The sequence below is a fragment of the Lolium perenne genome, chromosome 5 (assembly GCF_019359855.2).
Source record: "Lolium perenne isolate Kyuss_39 chromosome 5, Kyuss_2.0, whole genome shotgun sequence".
In the NCBI taxonomy this organism is placed as follows: domain Eukaryota; kingdom Viridiplantae; phylum Streptophyta; class Magnoliopsida; order Poales; family Poaceae; genus Lolium; species Lolium perenne.
Window position 1 is genome coordinate 211005758 of NC_067248.2, and position 18608 is coordinate 211024365.

At 46.1% G+C, this 18608-nt stretch overlaps 1 protein-coding gene across 5 annotated transcripts; it reads left to right on the forward strand.

The window, feature by feature from the left end:
- The first annotated feature begins 3349 nt into the window (after positions 1 to 3349).
- Positions 3350 to 9119, forward strand: LOC127301824 (uncharacterized). 5 transcript variants are annotated; one of them, XM_051332104.2, is made up of 8 exons: positions 3350 to 3740; positions 4255 to 4342; positions 4467 to 4568; positions 4654 to 5460; positions 5870 to 6224; positions 6438 to 6519; positions 7140 to 7367; positions 8586 to 9119. In XM_051332104.2, the coding sequence occupies exons 1-7, from the start codon at positions 3546 to 3548 to the stop codon at positions 7344 to 7346; spliced, it is 1836 nt and encodes a 611-aa protein (XP_051188064.1). In that variant the 5' UTR covers positions 3350 to 3545; the 3' UTR covers positions 7347 to 7367; positions 8586 to 9119. The 5 variants fall into 5 exon arrangements, with proteins under 5 accessions (XP_051188064.1, XP_051188063.1, XP_071676388.1 ...); XM_051332103.2 differs by having other exon boundaries at positions 3351 to 3740; positions 4458 to 4568; XM_071820287.1 differs by having other exon boundaries at positions 3580 to 3740; positions 4438 to 4568.
- Positions 9120 to 18608: the final 9489 nt, after the last annotated feature.

Consider the following 18608-nt stretch of genomic DNA (forward strand, 5'->3'; position numbering starts at 1 on the left):
TTTGGCAATTTAATATGTGTTTGGTTTCTGCCACACTTTAGAGCTGCCATATTTCACTATTCATATGACTCACTTGTCATAGAGTGATTTTTTTGCCAAGTTTTGTCACACTTTGTGGCTTCCAAAATCCTTGTCACACTTTTGTGGTAGGCACACTTACCAAAGTTAGGCTTCACAAAGTGTGGCTGGAAACCAAACAGGCCGTACGAGTGACTTTTGGATAAAATGGTCAGCCTATCTCGAACGACGCAAATGGATGCGGAAGATCTGTTTGGGACCACGCGGTCAAAAAAACATCTATACCCTAACCTAGAGGACCGATGCCCCGACGCATAGTCTCCACCCCATTCGTTTAGACGCAAATGTGGCTAAAAAATGCTTCGTGAATGCGTATAGGCAGACGCTACACGGACAACGCGGTCGTACCCATGCTTCATGCATGGGCCCGCCTGGCAGCGATACATATGCTCCATCTTCAAGGCGACATAACTTACGGGCGGCGCATTGCAGCTTTTTTGTGCCGCGTTAGTGGCGCGTCTCGCCTTTCGCGCGTGTGCGTTGGTGGGCGGCATCGCATAAGCTTCAACGGCAGGGCATTGAAGGCGAGGTGGCGTCCTAGCCTTTTTAAGATCCGCTGGCGGCACCCATTTTCTGGACCACACCATTGCCACAGCCCGACATGTCCACCCGACCGACGCCATCGGGAAGGGTTGGCTGTACCGCAAGACGAAGAACGAAGAACGGCCACAAGGCAAGCGGCTCGCAGTCCAGCAAGAAGCCACGGGTAGGACGGTACGTCCACATCAAATTCGCGCGTCGCCTTTGGGAGGAGAATCGGCCGGTGCCATGGCCGGATGCGAGCTTGCCGGGAGGAGGCTGGTACCTCAACGTCAGGCGCGTGTCGATCCCTCCCGTGCCACACGAGGGCCTAGAGCACCGTTGATGAAAGGGCGGGCACCCCATCGTTCCACTAAAATGGTCCAAGGAAATCTGGCGGGAGAATGATCGGCTAGAGACGATTTTCCTCTTGATCACCCTCCCCAACTTGCCTCTGCGCATGTAGACGAGAAGCGCTCTCAGTAAATTAGCAAGTCTTGTGGGTACTCCGATCTTGTTCATGAGGAAGAAAGACTGCCTTCTTCGTTCAATGAATCTGCATACCACCACCGCAGATGCCTCGGAACCCCTAGATAGGGGCAGGGTCGATGGTTTATTTATTTGTTGTTGTTTGTCTAGATGCTAGGAGCTATTAAGGAAAGGGTTTCTGAGGTCTGATAGGGTCCTGATTCGGGTCGATAGACATGAGTGAGCTCAATCGGTAAAACAGTCCCAGAGCCTTGTTTTCGATGCTTTTTAGCATGGTGAGATGCATTTAGGTGGGTTAGAAAAAGAGATAATGTTGTATTGCCATAACCTATGTACTTAAGCGAACTAGCAAAGAAAGGCGAAGAATGGGCTTTGTTCAAGCCCAAGCCAAATTATATCTCTGATAAAGCATTCAATCTTTCATCTTTATATTCATTATCTGCTAGTTTCGAGTCCTTCTTTGACTTTCTCCTTCCGGCATTTTTTAGTCAAAGTAAAGATGTGCTCTAAGGATCAAGAGAGTACCTTATTTGTTTTCAATTCTGCTTGGCTTTCATCAGCCTTATTAGGGTTTGCCTGGCCGCAGCCTTATATTCTATATACTTCCCTCCCTTGAATATTATTTTTAATGCAAGAGTATGGATAGACGTCTTATTCTTTACAGTTGAGATAGAATGTAGACCCTCTTCTCTCTTTTAGTTAGCCTTACTTATTCCAATTCCTAATCTATACCATAAAGCAAAGCCTTTTTCGCAAGGTTCTCTTCTACGTGTACAATTCTCACTAATGAGAGTAATATGCCAGTAACTATAGAAGACTTTATTATTATTCTAAATAGGCGGCAATAGGTCCATCGAGATAAAGTATGACTAATTTGGATCTGCCTCCTGGCATTGATAGCGATTGATCGAATTCCTACTCTGGTTTGAGAAGCTTTTCCGTTTTCCTTTCTCTCCAAGAATTTCAATAGGAGAAGATGCTGGTCTAGCTTTTACTTCGGCGCCTACTTCCTTACTTCTCCTTGCTACTCCTTGAGTACTCTGACTCGGCGGCAGACTTTCCTATTACGTTACGTCATCTGGTTTTCTATGACAATGGGAAGTGGACTCAGGGGCTGGCTCTACGACTAACCTCCTAACCAATCTGTCACATCATAGAAGGATGCCTAGCTGAGACAACGCTTGTGCCAACTAAGAACGACTCACTCACCGCCGCCAAGCTATCTTGCCGGCGGACCCGCGAGAAGATCCGGCGTACGCGCAACCCTCCTACAACTAGATCTCGTTCGGGACGTGAGAGTTCGACCCGCGCCGCTGAGCGGGATACCTTAGCGACATCGACTACTTCAACCGCGAGCTCGCCATGGATGACGTCGAGGACGCCGCCGCCGCCGCTAACGAGGGCAACGACGACGTGGACGAGGACGCTTAGCACGGCGCCGCCGCTGAGGCCGAGTAAGAGGCCGCGTCCGATGGCCATGTCCAAAGCGGAGACAATGACCACAACGGCAGCGGCCGAGGGTGGGATCGAGAGAGCCAACAACTGGACATTAGCGAGGAGGAGGCCATTGCCATCGCAATAGCCAATAGCGAGCTCGACTAGCTTGTTATGTGGGATGGCCTCGCCATCTAGTTTCGTGTGTCGTCGCTGGCGCGGGAGAGGCCGACGACTCCTCAGAATACGCCAACACGTACCCACACGCGCCGTCTGCTGCTCCTTCGATATACCTGGGATCCATGGGCACCTTCACCACAGTCTACTGCTCCGTGGACGGTCTGCCAGCAGTCACCGCAGGTTGCCCTTCATCCTCCACCGTCGCTGTACCGGCTCCCATGGCGGATACCGGAGTTCATCAACCTCGTCAGCGACAACGAGCGAGCAGTAGTATGTAGCTAGGTTTTAGCTGGCCTTGTTAGTCCTTTTTATTTTTTAAGATTTTTGATGTATTTTTAAATTATAGGTTTTCAATGAAAATAATTACCCGCTGAAGATACCCTAGACACGTAATGGACGTCGGTTTTAACGATTTGTGTCCTCCGTTGAAGATGCCCTGACGAGACTGCCGTTCTCTGTTCAGGAACGAGTGGCGACGACAGCAGAGGTGGGTGGAGCAGGTGATGTTCCCCCTGCGCCGCGCGGCAGAAGAAACAAGACACCGACATGGACGGGAGCGCCGAAGCTAAACTGTCCGTTGGTTTCAGCGCCGCGCGCACGTTTCTTGAGCTCAGCTCACGTTGCCTCGCCTCGCCTCGCGTTCCGTCCCGTCGCGTCGGCTCCTCCCCTCGAGATGCCGGACGCACCACCACGTCCCAAACCACCGCGCCACGTCTACCCAAAACGACAAACTTCTCACGCTTCCATACCCGCCGCTTTTAATGGACACCGACGATTGATGGGAGCAGAGCAAACTCAGTGACGAGGTACCGTAGGAGTGGGATTCTTGTTTCGCGGGGGACAAAATGCGGGGTGGTGGTGATTGCGAGCTCGGGTTCCGGGTCGTGATGGAGGAGGAGGAGGAGATGGCGTCGGCTTCGGAGAGGACATCGCGGCGGCGCAGGCGGCGGCGGTGGGGAGCGGAGGCGGACGACGGCTACTCGGCCAGCTCGACGGGCGGCGGCGGGAGCAGCGGCAACGGCTCCTTCGGCTGCGACTCGGTTCGTCCCGGTCCTCTCCTCCATTGCTACCTTCTCCGTCGATCCCGTTTCGATCGACTAGCATTTGAGGGAATCTCCGGTACATGCTACGAGTGTCGAGCGGTGGCATGCTGGCAGTCACGACCATGGCGCCACGCAGATCTATCTAAGCTAGCTAGATATTCCGCCCCATGGCGCGCTTGCCTCAGGTGACCACAGCCTTTCCAGAAAGTGGATGCTTAGTGCGTGCGATGGTAAAGTAAAACCCAGAGCAAACACGATTACAGTTAACACCAGTAAATCTAGTGACCGAGAAAGGGCCCGAGGCTCCTCTGACTCTGAGCTTGAGGACAGGCGCCATGATCGCCATCTTGAATCTCGCATCGCTAGCAAGGCAGCAGGAGGAAATGGGGGGCACCCACCATGGATCGGATTCTCCCTCTGCGCTCTCCACCACCCCCTCTCATCGCTTTACGAATATTTACTTTTTAATCAGCCAGTGAGGGGGGCTAAGGTGGATCATGGTTGGCTGCAGCCTTTGGCCGGGTTCGTGCGCGCGGATGGCGACATGGACACAGATCTGGAGACAGACGACGGGCTGGCCGCCACTTCATCCTCCAACGGTGAGCACACATGTCACAGCTCACACTTTGTATTCTTACCGGTGGTTCTTGCTCCGCTGGACCTCAGCTTTACAGCCCTTAAATTTAAATTGAAGGGAGTTTGTGTTCTCTCAAGCTTCTGCAGCGTTCGACGACGGCGACGAGGAGGTGCAGTGTGGGGCGAAGGAAGAGTGGGCGCAAGCAAGGCAAGAACCAGCCAACACTCCGGCAGACGGAGCCATCCAAGGTAGCATGAATTTTTGCATTTCGCAATGGATTAGATGGTAGTATATCAGGTTGTTAACTTCATGTGCTTGTGTGCTGTTCGGCAGAATGCCAGAGCCAACGACAATGTCCGACAGAGGCTGTTTTCCTGCACGGTACTAGGAAGGCGCTGAAGCAGCGGCCAGCCTCGCTCGACTTCGGCAGTCCGGGGTTCAACGGAACCCCCTTCTCTCCAGGCTTTGTGGTTGGGCGCGCGGGGTTCGTAAGCAAGGGACTCCTGCCGTCACACGTCAGCTCAGGTGTGTTTCCTAGCCCCGGCACACCAAGCTATCCCCGCCGGCACCGTTCATCCGTCTTGGGGTACCAAAAGGGGTGGAGCTCGGAGAGAGTGCCCCTTCCTTCAAAAGGTAACAACAACAGGAGGTACCCAGCCACCAGCATGGCATTTCCTTTCAACAACGGGAGGACACTGCCCTCGAAATGGGAGGACGCGGAGAGGTGGATCTTCAGTCCGAACTCCACCGATGCGCTTGCCAAGACCTCGGCGGTGCCCCATGCTCGGCGACCCAAGGCCAAAAGTGGCCCTCTAGGACCTCCTGGAAGACTTGGTGGGCAGTATTCGTCGGTGTCTTCATCTGTGTCATTGTTTGACAGCGGGAGAGTTGGGCATTTGACAGCAAACTCACCTTTCTTGGCGGGAGTACTGATACCTGAACATTATTGTGGGGGGAAAAGTAATGTTGGGAAGAGAACAAGCGGAACACCTGGTGATGAATTCAGTATTGGCATTGTTGGCAGGTCTTCTCTAGCAAACAGCGGGTCTCCTGCTATCCAGTCTACCAGGGTGCGCCGGCGACTAGATACTGCAGTTGACTCATCTGCTTCATTGCCTACCACCCAAGAATCTACACAAGGTAGTTCGAAAATTGCTGTCCGTATTTTTTAATCCATTGCTTGGTGTTGAATTATCGTACTCCCTCCGATCCCAAATAACTGACTCCATTTTGTCTAGATACGTATGCATGTAGTCTAAAAACTTAACTAGATATGAATCTTAACAAAGTGGAGTCAATTAATATGGATCGAATATATCAATGTGCAGAATACAAACCCTTTGTTTGAACTTATTGTCCTTCTTTGCTGATGCATCAAAATTATAAAGCTAGTTGTAATTAGTAGTTTTGGGCATTTAGTATCTTGATAATTTATCATAATTTTAGCACTTTTTTATGTGAATATAATACAAAGTTAGTCATATAGTTAGTAGTATGTAATGAAAATTAAGTAAATATGTAACTAATGCTTTTGTTTGTTTCATATCAGACGAACAAATTGAGTCTATAGAAGATTCAGCCTCCATTATTATCCCTACAGTTTCAAGGAAGGATACTGCAACTCAAACTAGCCCAGAGCTAAGTAGGTCCTCTTCGCCCAGTGCTAGACCTTCATTTGCCCGCTCATTCTCGATGCAACAAGCCAGAGAGAGGGAGAGCCGTTTCTCTGATGTTGAGATCAGGGACGTGCAGATGGATGACCGAGTGACTCTCACCAGATGGTCCAAGAAACATGTAACACCAGCCTCTAACAAGAATGCAGCAAATATATTAGAGTGGAATAAAAAGATGGTGGATTCTAAATCTCCTTCGTGGAAATCAACTGAAGCAGCGTACATATCAAAGTAAGGGACCAATGCTTACGATAAATGCTGCTTCTTTGGTCAGCCATACCTTTATTATTTTGAACTACTTCATAAAGTACTACTTCAGGTTTAACTTCTGATAATATATAGCATATTATGTTGTGCAAACATCCAAATCTTTTATTGTCATTAAATAATCTGCAATGTAAATTTATTCCATGAAATGCTGACCACTCTATACATTGTTAAAAGGGTTGAGAAAGAAGAAGCAAAAATTGCTGCTTGGGAGAATCTTCAAAAAGCCAAAGCTGAGGCTGCAATTCAGAAATTAGTGGTATGTGCTTTGCTCTCTTTTTATCTGTTTTCCTATGTAAGAAGTAAGATCTTTATTTAAAAATACTATATCACTAAGTTATGTATATTATACGTAGGATCACAGGATCCAAATAGTGAACTAAGCAAGCTTAGGCACCGAAAAGGATAAAATCTGGCTCATTGTAGGATTGGCATCCTCTTACTTGATCGTAATAAGCATATGAGAAACATTTTCGAGGAGATTAACTGCTTAGTGCAGGCAAGTATCCAAACTGATTAGACAGTGCATCAGTCATCTTGTTGGGAGAGCTGTTGCTTTCAGCCATTCTTTGTCAGGTAGTCTTCCATGAGTGTTTATTTGTGGAGCATTATCAAGCATACTTCTCTAGCAGCCCAAGTAAATAGCTCATTGATTTATTTTTTTTGGCCTAAATTTGGACCCTGTATGAACTTTAACATCCCTATCTGTGTTGTCTCATGTTATTTTTTGGCTAAAGATACTGCATATCTGTATTTAACGCTCGCAATGGCATTGGTTTTTGCATTATTTTCTGCAAGGTGATTCATTGTTTTGATACCCTCAATTTCTTTCTAATTGACCTTCGATAAATGATTGCATCCACATTTTCATTGTCCCAGATGAAACTCGAGAAGAAACGGTCATCTTCTCTGGAGAGGATTTTGAGCACCCTGAGGTCTGCTCAAAGAAAAGCACAAGGGATGCGTGATGAAGCAACAGCAAGCCAAGATGAACGACTTTCCAGGAAGGTCAAAAAGACATCACATGCTACAAAGAATGGCCAGATCAGATCTCTGAGTGGCTGCTTCACTTGCCATACTTTCTAGTATCATGGATCCCACTGCTGAGTAAGTTGCACAATGATACCTGACGTACATGTTATCTTTTTTTCGAAATGGAGGCTATGCCCCAGCCTCTGCATCAATCGATGCATACGGCCGTCTTTATTACATGTTATCTATGTTGATGAATATTCTAGATGTCCACAAGTGAGTAGCATCTATACTGTGCTCTTTCTGTTACATCAGGCAGAATAATACAAAACCATGACATTGACAATACCGGCTTTTCAGTATCGTCCAGGAAAACCAGTTTAGCTATATGCCCCAATGATGTTTGCAGATAAATGATAATTATATCACCAAATTTATCGTGTCGATAATTTTTTATGATCGCACATGAATACATGATCCATCAAATTTCTAAGATTGTAATGGAACTTCCTGCAACATGTTCCATAGGTTAGTCACTTCTGTAGATCCTCTAAGAATATAATTGTTCAGAAATTATTTAAAGCAAGTGGCCCAATCACCTCATGTTGAGGTAACACTGTAACCTGTACATCAGAGTATTTATTATAGTCGACCTTGTAAATTGGCTAAAATCTTCTACACTGTCAATAAATAAGCGATTATTAGTGTTATGACATTTCAGACTTAGGAACCTATGGTGTCATTCTTACATGAACTGTTGTGTGTGGAATACATCTTTTCTCCGAATGCTTTTGAGGAAACGTGTCTCAGATACTGGCATACATCACTCCTGTACTTTCCGATAATCTGCTGGTGCTTAACAACTCTCTGATTCTGCATTACCTTTCTGCTACTCCAGTTCAATTTCACAACAAAGTTAAGCAAGTGGCCCAATCGCTTCTGGTTGGGAAAGCACAGTAACCTGTACATCACAGTATTGTAGTCAAGCTTGTAAATTGCCTAAAAATATTTTACGCTTTTTTATAAATAAGCGATGATTAGTGTTGTGACATTTCAGACTTAGGAACCTATGGTGTCATTCTTACATGAACTGGTGTGTGCTTCCTGTGTTCCTTAATATAAACGTTTTGGTGTACATCTTATCTCGACATGCTTTTGACGGAAAGTGCCTCAGATACTGGCATATATCACCCCTGTACTTTTCGTTAATCTGCTGGTGGGTAACAACTTTCTGATTCTGTATTACCTGTCTGCTACTCCAGTTCAATTTCACAACAAAGTTAGACAACGTAAAATCAAGCACCACAAATGCCATGCTTTAGCTCTTGACACACAACACTTCATTTTGTTCAGGGATCAGGACCGAAGTCAGACCTTGAGCAAGGAGGTTCGGCGTAGTTGCAGAATTCAAACCATCCTTCCATCAGCTGTAGACTGAACCCCGTGGCGTTTTCAGAATATGCCGCTGCAGATCTGAGGGGACCGTGCGTGCATGGGTTGTCAAGATATGGATTTGCTACAGTATATGTTTGGAATCTGCCAAGGGGACAAGAGAAAATGGAGCCACCGAGGAAAGGAGCGGGATACTTCTGCTTCATCCCATGTGCCCGCTTTGATGCCACGCCCAGCTAGCGGTTAGCATAATGGTAGAGACCTCCTCTATCATTAGGCCCTTGCTAGCCTTGTGTAGTAGTTGCTAGCCATTGCGTGCCTGTGCTTCAGGCCTTGTGCCCTTGTAGCTAGGAAGGTGTTGTTTCTGCTTTTGGTGTAGTGCTTCAGGTGTAATGCAGTGTATGCAGTACTCGTTTGGGAGATATGTTGGGTGGGATGAATGTACACCACCGTAGAGCATGTACTGTTTTATTTGCTAGAATTGTTGCCCCCTCTTGTGTCTTTACTTTCAGCAACAGTAGGTTGCCTGGTTTTAAATGTTGTTTTGGCTCAATATTTCGCCGGCGCCTTCTGGTTGTTGGTGAGACCGCAAGATCACTCAGATTCGCAGGTACAGATGCTTCATCAGTAGAACAAAAAAGTGGACTAGATAAGGTGGATTTCGTCATGTTTGCAGCTTTCCAACGTTCAGATAGAAAGCAAGCGTTCGGATAAAAAGTGTCGTACAAGTGAGGTTCTCTCCTGGGCCTGTATCGTGTCCCTCACCATAGATCGAAAGCAATGTAAAAACTCACGTGCAAACCTGATACTTTTTACTGACAAGTTACCATATGATGTCACGCCATTTCCGTTTCTCGTGCTCTGCGAATTGATTGATTGCGAGTAACTTGATGTAGCCAACATGAAATACGACGTTTGCTTCGGCAATAGTAGGGCTTCCTCTGAACTGGGGTTTCATGGCGATTTTAGATGATTCCATTTCTTTAGAATGTCTGCATAGAGCATGTCTAGGTTGTAGAATTGGAGCTATTTTGCACGCAGTTTGTGTTGAGATGAGATTTTGTGAGTTGGACCGAGCTACCAAACACACCCATAGGATCTAAGAGCATTTCTAGTAGAGCCCGAAAAAGTAAAAATCGAAAAAGTGAAATTCAATCTCCCAAAAACCTTAGTTCGTTCAATTTTGGTAGTCGCGCAGAACAGAAACGTAAAATAGGAACTGAAAACACGAAATTAAAATTCTCACGGGAGAATTCATCGATGAACACATATAGATGATAGTTGTTGCTCAGTTGAGCACCAAACTTTACATAATTCGAACTAATAACCTAAATAAACTACTATCTGAAGCAGCGCGAGCTAATTCTGCCCAAAATTCGGCCCCGGGGGCCTCTACGCGCGGCGGTGGAGGTGGTGGCGGTCGAAGGCGAGGCGGCGGACGCGTCGAGCTCCTACTGCGTGTCGAGCTCGACGATCTCCAGCTTCACGCGGAGGACGCGTTCCTCTCGGCGCGCTGCCTCGTATTCGCAGACCTGGGATGGCGTCGGCCTCCTCGCGGTGCCAGCGTGCTCGCGCCTCCGTGTCAGACACGGCTGCCACCTGCGCGACGACCGCCTCCTCCTCCTCCTCCTCCTCCTCCTCGTGGACGTAGTCACCGGCGGACAAGAGGGTCCTCGCCGGCTGCGCGACGACCGCCTCCTCCTCGTCGGACGAAGTGTCGTACACAGGAAGGCGAGGGGGCGGCGCGAACCGCTGGAGGACGACCCCTTGCCTCCGTTCGCGTACCTTGCAAGCTTCCCCGGGGGCGTGAGCTCCCAGTTGGTCCACCGGCGGGCGTTGCGCTTGCGCGCGCCCTCCGAGCGGACCCATTTGCGCCGCTCCTCCTCCGTGCGGAATACGGGTGGACGTGGCGGCGAGTCCCCGCTGCCCAAACTTCCTCCTCCCCTAGAGGAGCTTCTGCGGCTAGCCATCTGGAGCTCGACGGGCGGCGCTACCGACGCGAGAATTTCTCGTCGGAGCTGGCGGAGCAAGGCGGCAGCGGCGGAGAGGAGTAGGGTTTGCGAACCGAACTCCCCTCCGCGGCCCCTTTTAATACGGGGCGGCCGTGCAGTTTCTCGGGCCCCCGAACTACTTTTACGGGCCGGCCCACCGATTCGGGCTCCGTTCTGTGCCACATTCGACCCAAACTCGTAAATCCGTCGGAAAAATTCAGTTCCGGCGGGATTTACAGGCTCTGTTAGAGATGCTCTAATATGGCATATGCCTTCATGATCTTATGTTTTTCCTATTCTTGCTTTTCAAAATCCTGTAAAACAAAAAAAAATCCTGCTAAATGAGATTATTAAACCGTTATGTTGAGGCCAGGAGAAGGCGACTAGCAGGCGGCCATAGTAAAGCACATACCTCGTCGGCGATGTCGTCCGTATGCTTCGTCTCCGGTGGTCTTGGAGCCTTGGAGGTGTGGTGGACCACAACCTCTCGCTGGCGGGAGGGTTCTCATTTTTTGGTTACGTTGTTTTCACTGTTTTTCGGGGATGGTGAGATGACGGCTACATGTTGAAGTTAAAATAAGATTCTCCTCGCCCCATCCCCGCTCTGGTGGTGTATCTAGCGTTGGTAGAAGTCGTGTGAAGTTGTGTGTACGACGGATCTCCTAGGATCCTAGCTACGGTGTTCATTGTTGTGTTTGAGGTCAGTTTCGATCTATAGCTGTCATCATTGGCGATGGTTACTGTTGCTTGGTTCTTTGAGGCCTGGCCACGACGACTTCCTGTTTATCTACTACAACAAGCTCTACTATGATAAACTTTATCTGACTCTCGTGATGGAGGGGCGAGGACGGCGGCTCGCTTTCGGCTCGCGCTAGTGTTTGTAGTTATCGCTAGGTGGTCCAAAGACCTATTTATAATTTTTTTAAATTTTAGAATTGCTTGTAATTGTGTTGATGATGATTAATAGATTTTACCAATTATTTTTTTTATCATAATTCCATGCGTTGCCACTCACGCATTTTGTTTCTTATTAGACGCTACAACATATGGTGAATATTTCTAAACCGTTATGTTGAGGCCAGGAGAAGGCGACTAGCAGGCGGCCATAGTAAAACACATACCTCGTCGGCGATGTCGTCCGTATGCTTCGTCTCCGGTGGTCTTGGAGCCTTGGAGGTGTGGTGGACCACAACCTCTCGCTGGCGGGAGGGTTCTCATTTTTTGGTTAGGTTGTTTTCACTGTTTTTCGGGGATGGTGAGATGACGGCTACATGTTGAAGTTAAAATAAGATTCTCCTCGCCCCATCCCCGCTCTGGTGGTGTATCTAGCGTTGGTAGAAGTCGTGTGAAGTCGTGTGTACGACGGATCTCCTAGGATCCTAGCTACGGTGTTCATTGTTGTGTTTGAGGTCAGTTTCTTTCGATCTATAGTTGTCATTATTGGCGATGGTTACTGTTGCTTGGTTCTTTGAGGCCTGGCCACGACGACTTCCTGTTTATCTACGACAACAAGCTCTACTATGATAAACTTTATCTGACTCTCGTGATGGAGGGGCGAGGACGGCGACTCGCTTTCGGCTCGCGCTAGTGTTTGTAGTTATCGCTAGGTGGTCCAAAAACCTATTTATAATTTTTTTTAAATTTTAGAATTGCTTGTAATTGTGTTGATGATGATTAATAGATTTTACCAATTATTTTTTTATCATAATTCCATGCGTTGCCACTCACGCATTTTGTTTCTTATTAGACGCTACAACATATGGTGAATATTTCTCCTATTTACTAAGTACGAAACAACAGCGATAAGTGTGTCGGTAGTTTGGCACTGCATACTGAGTAGGAGTGTTCTTTGTATCTCCCAAAACTAATCAGCTTTAATCCGGAAATTATGCATGGTCGCACGACATGTCCAAAGTTAACAGAGCTAGAATCCTTCCTTCGACCAAGAATCCTATTGAAACCTGTACTATATTTGCCTGGCCAAAATATTAGCCAACATCTGTGCATCATGCAGGCCTTTTAGGGGTCATTGCTCCATGGCTCCATCCGCGGTACTAAATCGAACTGAACTTTTGGTTTAATGGTCACTTTGCTCTTTTTCTTTTGATCTAGGTGGTTAGCGTAGCGGATCATTCTGAATGTTATTTATTATCGAGGGGATCATTATGAATGTTATGGTGCACACGATCGTACACCTTTTCCACGCGTTTGGACTTTGGATGCTATAATCTACAATATCTTGTGGACCCTTTGCCGGCTTGGATAAGATACTTTGAAATGACCAATTTGTTGTCCTGTCGTGCCTCTCTACACGTGCTGGCCTAACACATGATCTTGGTCTATTTTTTATTAGATGTTATTGGAGCCCCCTTTACTTTTCAAAATTTTAACACATGATTTTGAAGTACTAAAAATTCTAAAAAAATCTAGACAAAAATAATTATGTGTTCACTACTCTAGGTTTAACAAAATCGATAAAATCTGACTGAATTTGGAGGTTTGAAATCCTACACTGTTCACTACTTTAGATGTTAGTTTTTTTATTTTATTTTTGTGCATCCCAAAATACGGTGTATTCAAGTTGAGATTTTTTCAGTGGTAGATTACTTTATTTTCTACATCTAAAATGTTTGCTCGGATTTTTTTTTTTAAACTTCAAAATGCTGTTTTTGAATGGTTCAAACAACGGCTCATATCACCTATGCTCCAACCGTCGGCCCTCTTATTGGTGGGCGTTACGAGTTTTATTCGCTCTTGCAACCAAATTCATCACATGCATTTTGTTTTTTTTAAACATCGCATATAATGTCTGTATACGCACTCACGAACCACAACCTCGCACATCGCCTAGAAAAGATCAGAATCATGGAGCTTAAAGATTGACAAAGCCATCACAAAATTCTTGATATCGGCAAGAACATCGTCCCCCACTTCATGATACTAGACCAAGAATAGTCCACACTTGTGTGGTGTAACCTTGGTTCGAAAAAATAATCCTAACCATCCTCGATCTGAGAGGTTAGCCTATCAATAGCTTAACAAACTTACAATCTCATTCAACTCGAAGTTCGACTTTATGTGTCTCATGAAGTGGGATTATCTTCTGGTAGTAAATGACATATCAGTTGACAAGCTACAATTCTGACTTTGTCATGCTAAATGACATTCCCATGATTTTGTAACATAATATTCAGAGGAGTATTAAATTTCAGAAATTCCTATTAACATGCACTTAAAAACTATTGGTTAGGAATGAAACATGTTAATACATAAATTATTTACATATATTTACAAATAAAATGAGAATGTGCATGTTGTATGTTTGTTTGCGTTAGTGATTTTTTTTTATATGGAGAATGAAGCCGTGACATCTGAATGGAGAAAGTAGTGATGAATGCACTACAACACTACATATGCCCAAGGACAAAATCTTATCTTGCTAAGTTCTATGGTGTTTCCTCAAAACCATGATTTTAAGCAATCACAAAAGGAGGATCACACTAGTGGAAAACAGGGCTTTCGTGGGAGCCTTTTGTCGCGGGCGCGCCTGCACCCGCGACAAATGGCCTGGCCACGTCGTCCCGAAACCATTTGGAGCGAGCCGGGCCTTTTATCGCGCCCTTTTGTCGCGGGCCGTATCACAACCCGCGACAAAAGGGGTCTGTGCTCTGGCGCCTCCTGCCAGCACCCCTTTTGTCGCGGGTCGTAATACGGCCCGCGACAAAAGGTCCATGCCTATATATACACGCAGCCAGCCCCCCCCCCCACCTCCCCCTACATTTTTTTCTTGGTGGTGAAAGGTGGAGGTGTATGCTAGCTCATTTTTTCTTGATGTGCACAAGAGGTGTTTGATGGAATGCTTGTGAGGGATGCCACTTGATTTTATTTGTTAAGATTTCTTCTCTTTTTGATCCTAAAAGGTTAGCAACTATTTTCTCGTATATACATAGTCCGTACAATACTAATTTTAGCAAGGTGATTGCATCTGATACACTTATGATGCAGATGAGTCATCCATGGATGTACGGTAACCGATGTGCTCCCGCTTTCAGAGAGGGCGTGAATTCTTTCCTGCTTGTGGTCGAGGCCAACAAGTCGAAGCAAGGTTTTATGTGTTGTCCATGTCTGAAATGTAAGAATGAGAAGGATTACTGTTGCTCAAGAGACATTAAGAGCCACCTGCTTCGGTTTGGATTCATGTCCAGCTATAAAGTTTGGACCAAGCACGGAGAAGAAGGGGTTATGATGGAAGACGGCGATGAAGAAGAAGATAACGATGACCAGTACCGATCTATGTTCTCTGAATGCGATGATACCGCAATGGACGACAATGAAGAAGAAGGAGGTGAAGAACAGGCATCAGATGATCCTGTTGACGATGATCTTCGTCGGGCCATTTCTGATGCAAGAAGAGACTGTGCCACGGATAAGGAGAGGTTGCAGTTCGACAAGATGTTAGAGGACCACCACAAATTGTTGTACCCAGGTTGTGAAGATGGACATAGAAAGCTGGGTAGCATATTGGAATTGCTGAAATGGAAGGCAGAGGTCGGTGTGACTGACTCGGGATTTGAGAAATTGATGACAATATTAAAGAAGTTGTTTCCAAGAAATAACGAATTGCCCATCAGTACATATGAAGCAAAGAAGCTTGTCTGCCCTCTAGGATTAGATGTGCAGAAGATACATGCATGCATTAATGACTGTATCCTCTACCGCGGTGAGAAGTACGAGAATTTAAATAAATGTCCGATATGCGGTGCATTGCGGTATAAGATCAGAAAAGATGACCCTGGTGATGTTGAGGGCGAGCCACCCAGGAAGAGGGTTCCTGCGAAGGTGATGTGGTATGCTCCCATAATACCACGGTTGAAACGTTTGTTCAGAAACAAAGAGCATGCCAAGTTGTTGCGATGGCACATGGAAGAACGTAAGAAAGACGCGATGTTGTGGCACCCCGCTGATGGTCGGCAGTGGAGAAACATCGGGAGAGAGTTCCCGGATTTTGCAGGTGAGACAAGGAACTTATACTTTGGTCTAAGTACAGATGGCATGAATCCTTTTGGGGAGCAGAGCTGCGATCCAAAGACCTGGCCCGTGACTCTATGTATCTACAACCTTCCTCCTTGGTTGTGCATGAAGCGGAAGTTCATTATGATGCCAGTGCTTATCCAAGGCCCAAAGCAACCGGGCAACGACATTGATGTGTACCTAAGGCCATTAGTCGATGAACTTTTGGAGTTGTGGGCCAAACCAGGTGTACGTGTGTGGGATGAGCACACCGAGCAAGAATTTGACCTACGAGCGTTGCTATTCGTAACCATCAATGATTGGCCTGCTCTCAGTAACATTTCAGGACAGACGAACAAAGGATACAATGCATGCACACATTGTTTAGATGAGACTGAAAGTAAATATTTGGAAAAAAGCAGAAAAGTTGTGTACCCGTTCAATCGTCGTTTCCTTCCGCGCAAGCATCCCTTAAGGAAAAAAGGCAAGCATTTCGATGGCGAGGCAGACCGCCGTCCGCAGCCTATCCCCCGTAGTGGTGCTGATATATTTGACATGGTCAAGGATTTAAATGTTATCTTTGGAAAGGGTCCAGGCAGTCGACCTGTTCCGAAAGACGCTGACGGACACGCGCCCATGTGGAAGGAGAAATCTATTTTTTGGGAGCTAGAATATTGGAAAGTCCTGGAAGTTCGCTCTGCAATCGACGTGATGCACCTGACCAAGAATCTTTGTGTGAATATTCTAGGTTTTCTGGGCGTGTATGGAAAGACAAAAGATACACCAGAAGCACGGGAGGACCAGGAACGTCATAAAGGACGAAACGGCAATCATCCAGGGCAGTTTGTAGGGACTGCCAGCTACGCTCTTACCAAACAAGAGAAGGAGATCTTTTTTGAAGCCCTATTCAGTATCAAGGTTCCATCTGGTTTCTCGTCGAATATAAAGGGGATAGTAAATATGAAGGAGAAAAAATTCCAGAACCTGAAGTCCCATGACTGTCACGTGCTTATGACACAATTGCTTCCGGTTGCATTGAGGGGACTTCTACCAGAAAATGTTCGACTAGCCATTGTGAAGATATGTGCATTCCTCAACGCAATTTCTCAGAAGGTAATGGATCCAGAAACTTTGTCAGGATTACAGGAAGATATGGTCGAATGTCTTGTCAGCTTCGAGTTGTTGTTCCCACCATCCTTCTTCAATATTATGACGCACCTCCTCGTTCACCTAGTTGAAGAGATTAGAATTCTCGGTCCTGTATTTCTACACAATATGTTCCCCTTCGAGAGGTTCATGGGAGTCTTAAAGAAATATGTTCATAACCGAGCTAGGCCGGAAGGAAGTATCTCAAAGGGCTACGGAGCGAGGAGGTCATTGAGTTTTGTGTTGACTTTCTTCACGACCTTAAGCCGATTGGTGTTCTGAATCTCGGTATGAGGGAGGCTGATTTGGAAAAGGCACACTAGGAAGGAAAGCAACGGTGTGCAGGGACAAGATTTCTTTCAATCAAGCACACTACACAGTTCTATACAATTCCATCTTGGTGGCTCCGTACATCGAGAAACATAAGAATGCTTTACGAGAAATAAACCCCGGCCAGCCCGAGTCCTTGATTACACGTCAACACATGAATACCTTCGGCAGTTGGTTGCAAAGACATCTCATTAATGACCCATCTGTTGTGGAGCAGCTGTACTTGTTGGCCAGGTTACCATCTTCAAACATATGTACATTCCAAGGGTACGAGATAAATGGGAATACATTTTACACGATCGACCAAGATAAAAAGAGCACCAACCAAAACAGCGGTGTCCGCTTCGATGCAAAAGACGAGAATGGGCAGACCACTACATATTATGGATACATAGAGTAGATATGGGAACTTGACTATGGTCCCACTTTTAAGGTCCCTTTGTTTCGGTGCAAATGGGTGAAGCTCAGCGGTATACATATTGACGATAAGTACGGTATGATAACAGTGGATCCCAACAATCTTGCGTACCTGGACGAGCCATTTGGTCAGCACAGAGCAGCTGCATAAACTGCCAACACATATGCGGAATTTGCATCAGTGGTACGTTGATGCATGCAAGGAGAACATAATGTACATCTTGGCGACTATACCATGGGAATATTACTACCGAAAGGAGGAGATCCATATTGAGATGAATGAACTCTGGCAGTTATTCAATTTAGAAGCCCTCGACAAATCTCTCATGAGTTGCTATTGCTTGTAAGTTGTTAACTACATATAAGTTCATTTTCATTCAGTTCATGTTCGTTCTCATTGCATATACTCATTATATCTTATGTGTTCTCTATTATGCAGACTGAAGATCAGTGAATGCAAAAGTAATAATATTATCAATATTGGGTTTATTGACCCAGATAAAATACATGTTCAAACGGTAAAGCATAACCGCGAAGATACGGGGGGAAACCTACTAAGGTTTTTGGGGGAGCAATATTTCTGTGATTCAATATTGTTTCCTTACAACTACGAGTGAGAGTCTTAATGATCTTTTATGCACATTCAATTTTTCTTACTCGATGTTAAGTGTAATTCCTGACGTATATACATAACATGTGCAGATTCCACTGGATTCTACTAGACATTCAACCTGATAAGGGAATAGTTGAAGTAAGAGACCCACTGAGTAGAGGCGTGGACGGGTTCAGCGACTTGCAGAAGTTGCTCCAAGTGTAATTTCCTTCATCGCCGCGCTATATCTTTCGTGAGATATCAATTAATTATCCACTCATTCAATCATTCTTTTGCACAGCGGGGGCTTGGACCGCTTTCAAGAGACATCGTCGGGATGGTACACAGGCGAGAGAAGCTAACATTTACTCCTGTACCGTGCACTCAGCAGCCACAAGGGACAAATCTATGTGGATACTACGTTTGCGAGTCCATTCGCATGTTAACCACTGAGAAGCGGAACAAAAATAAATTCAACGTAAGCAATAACACTCATAA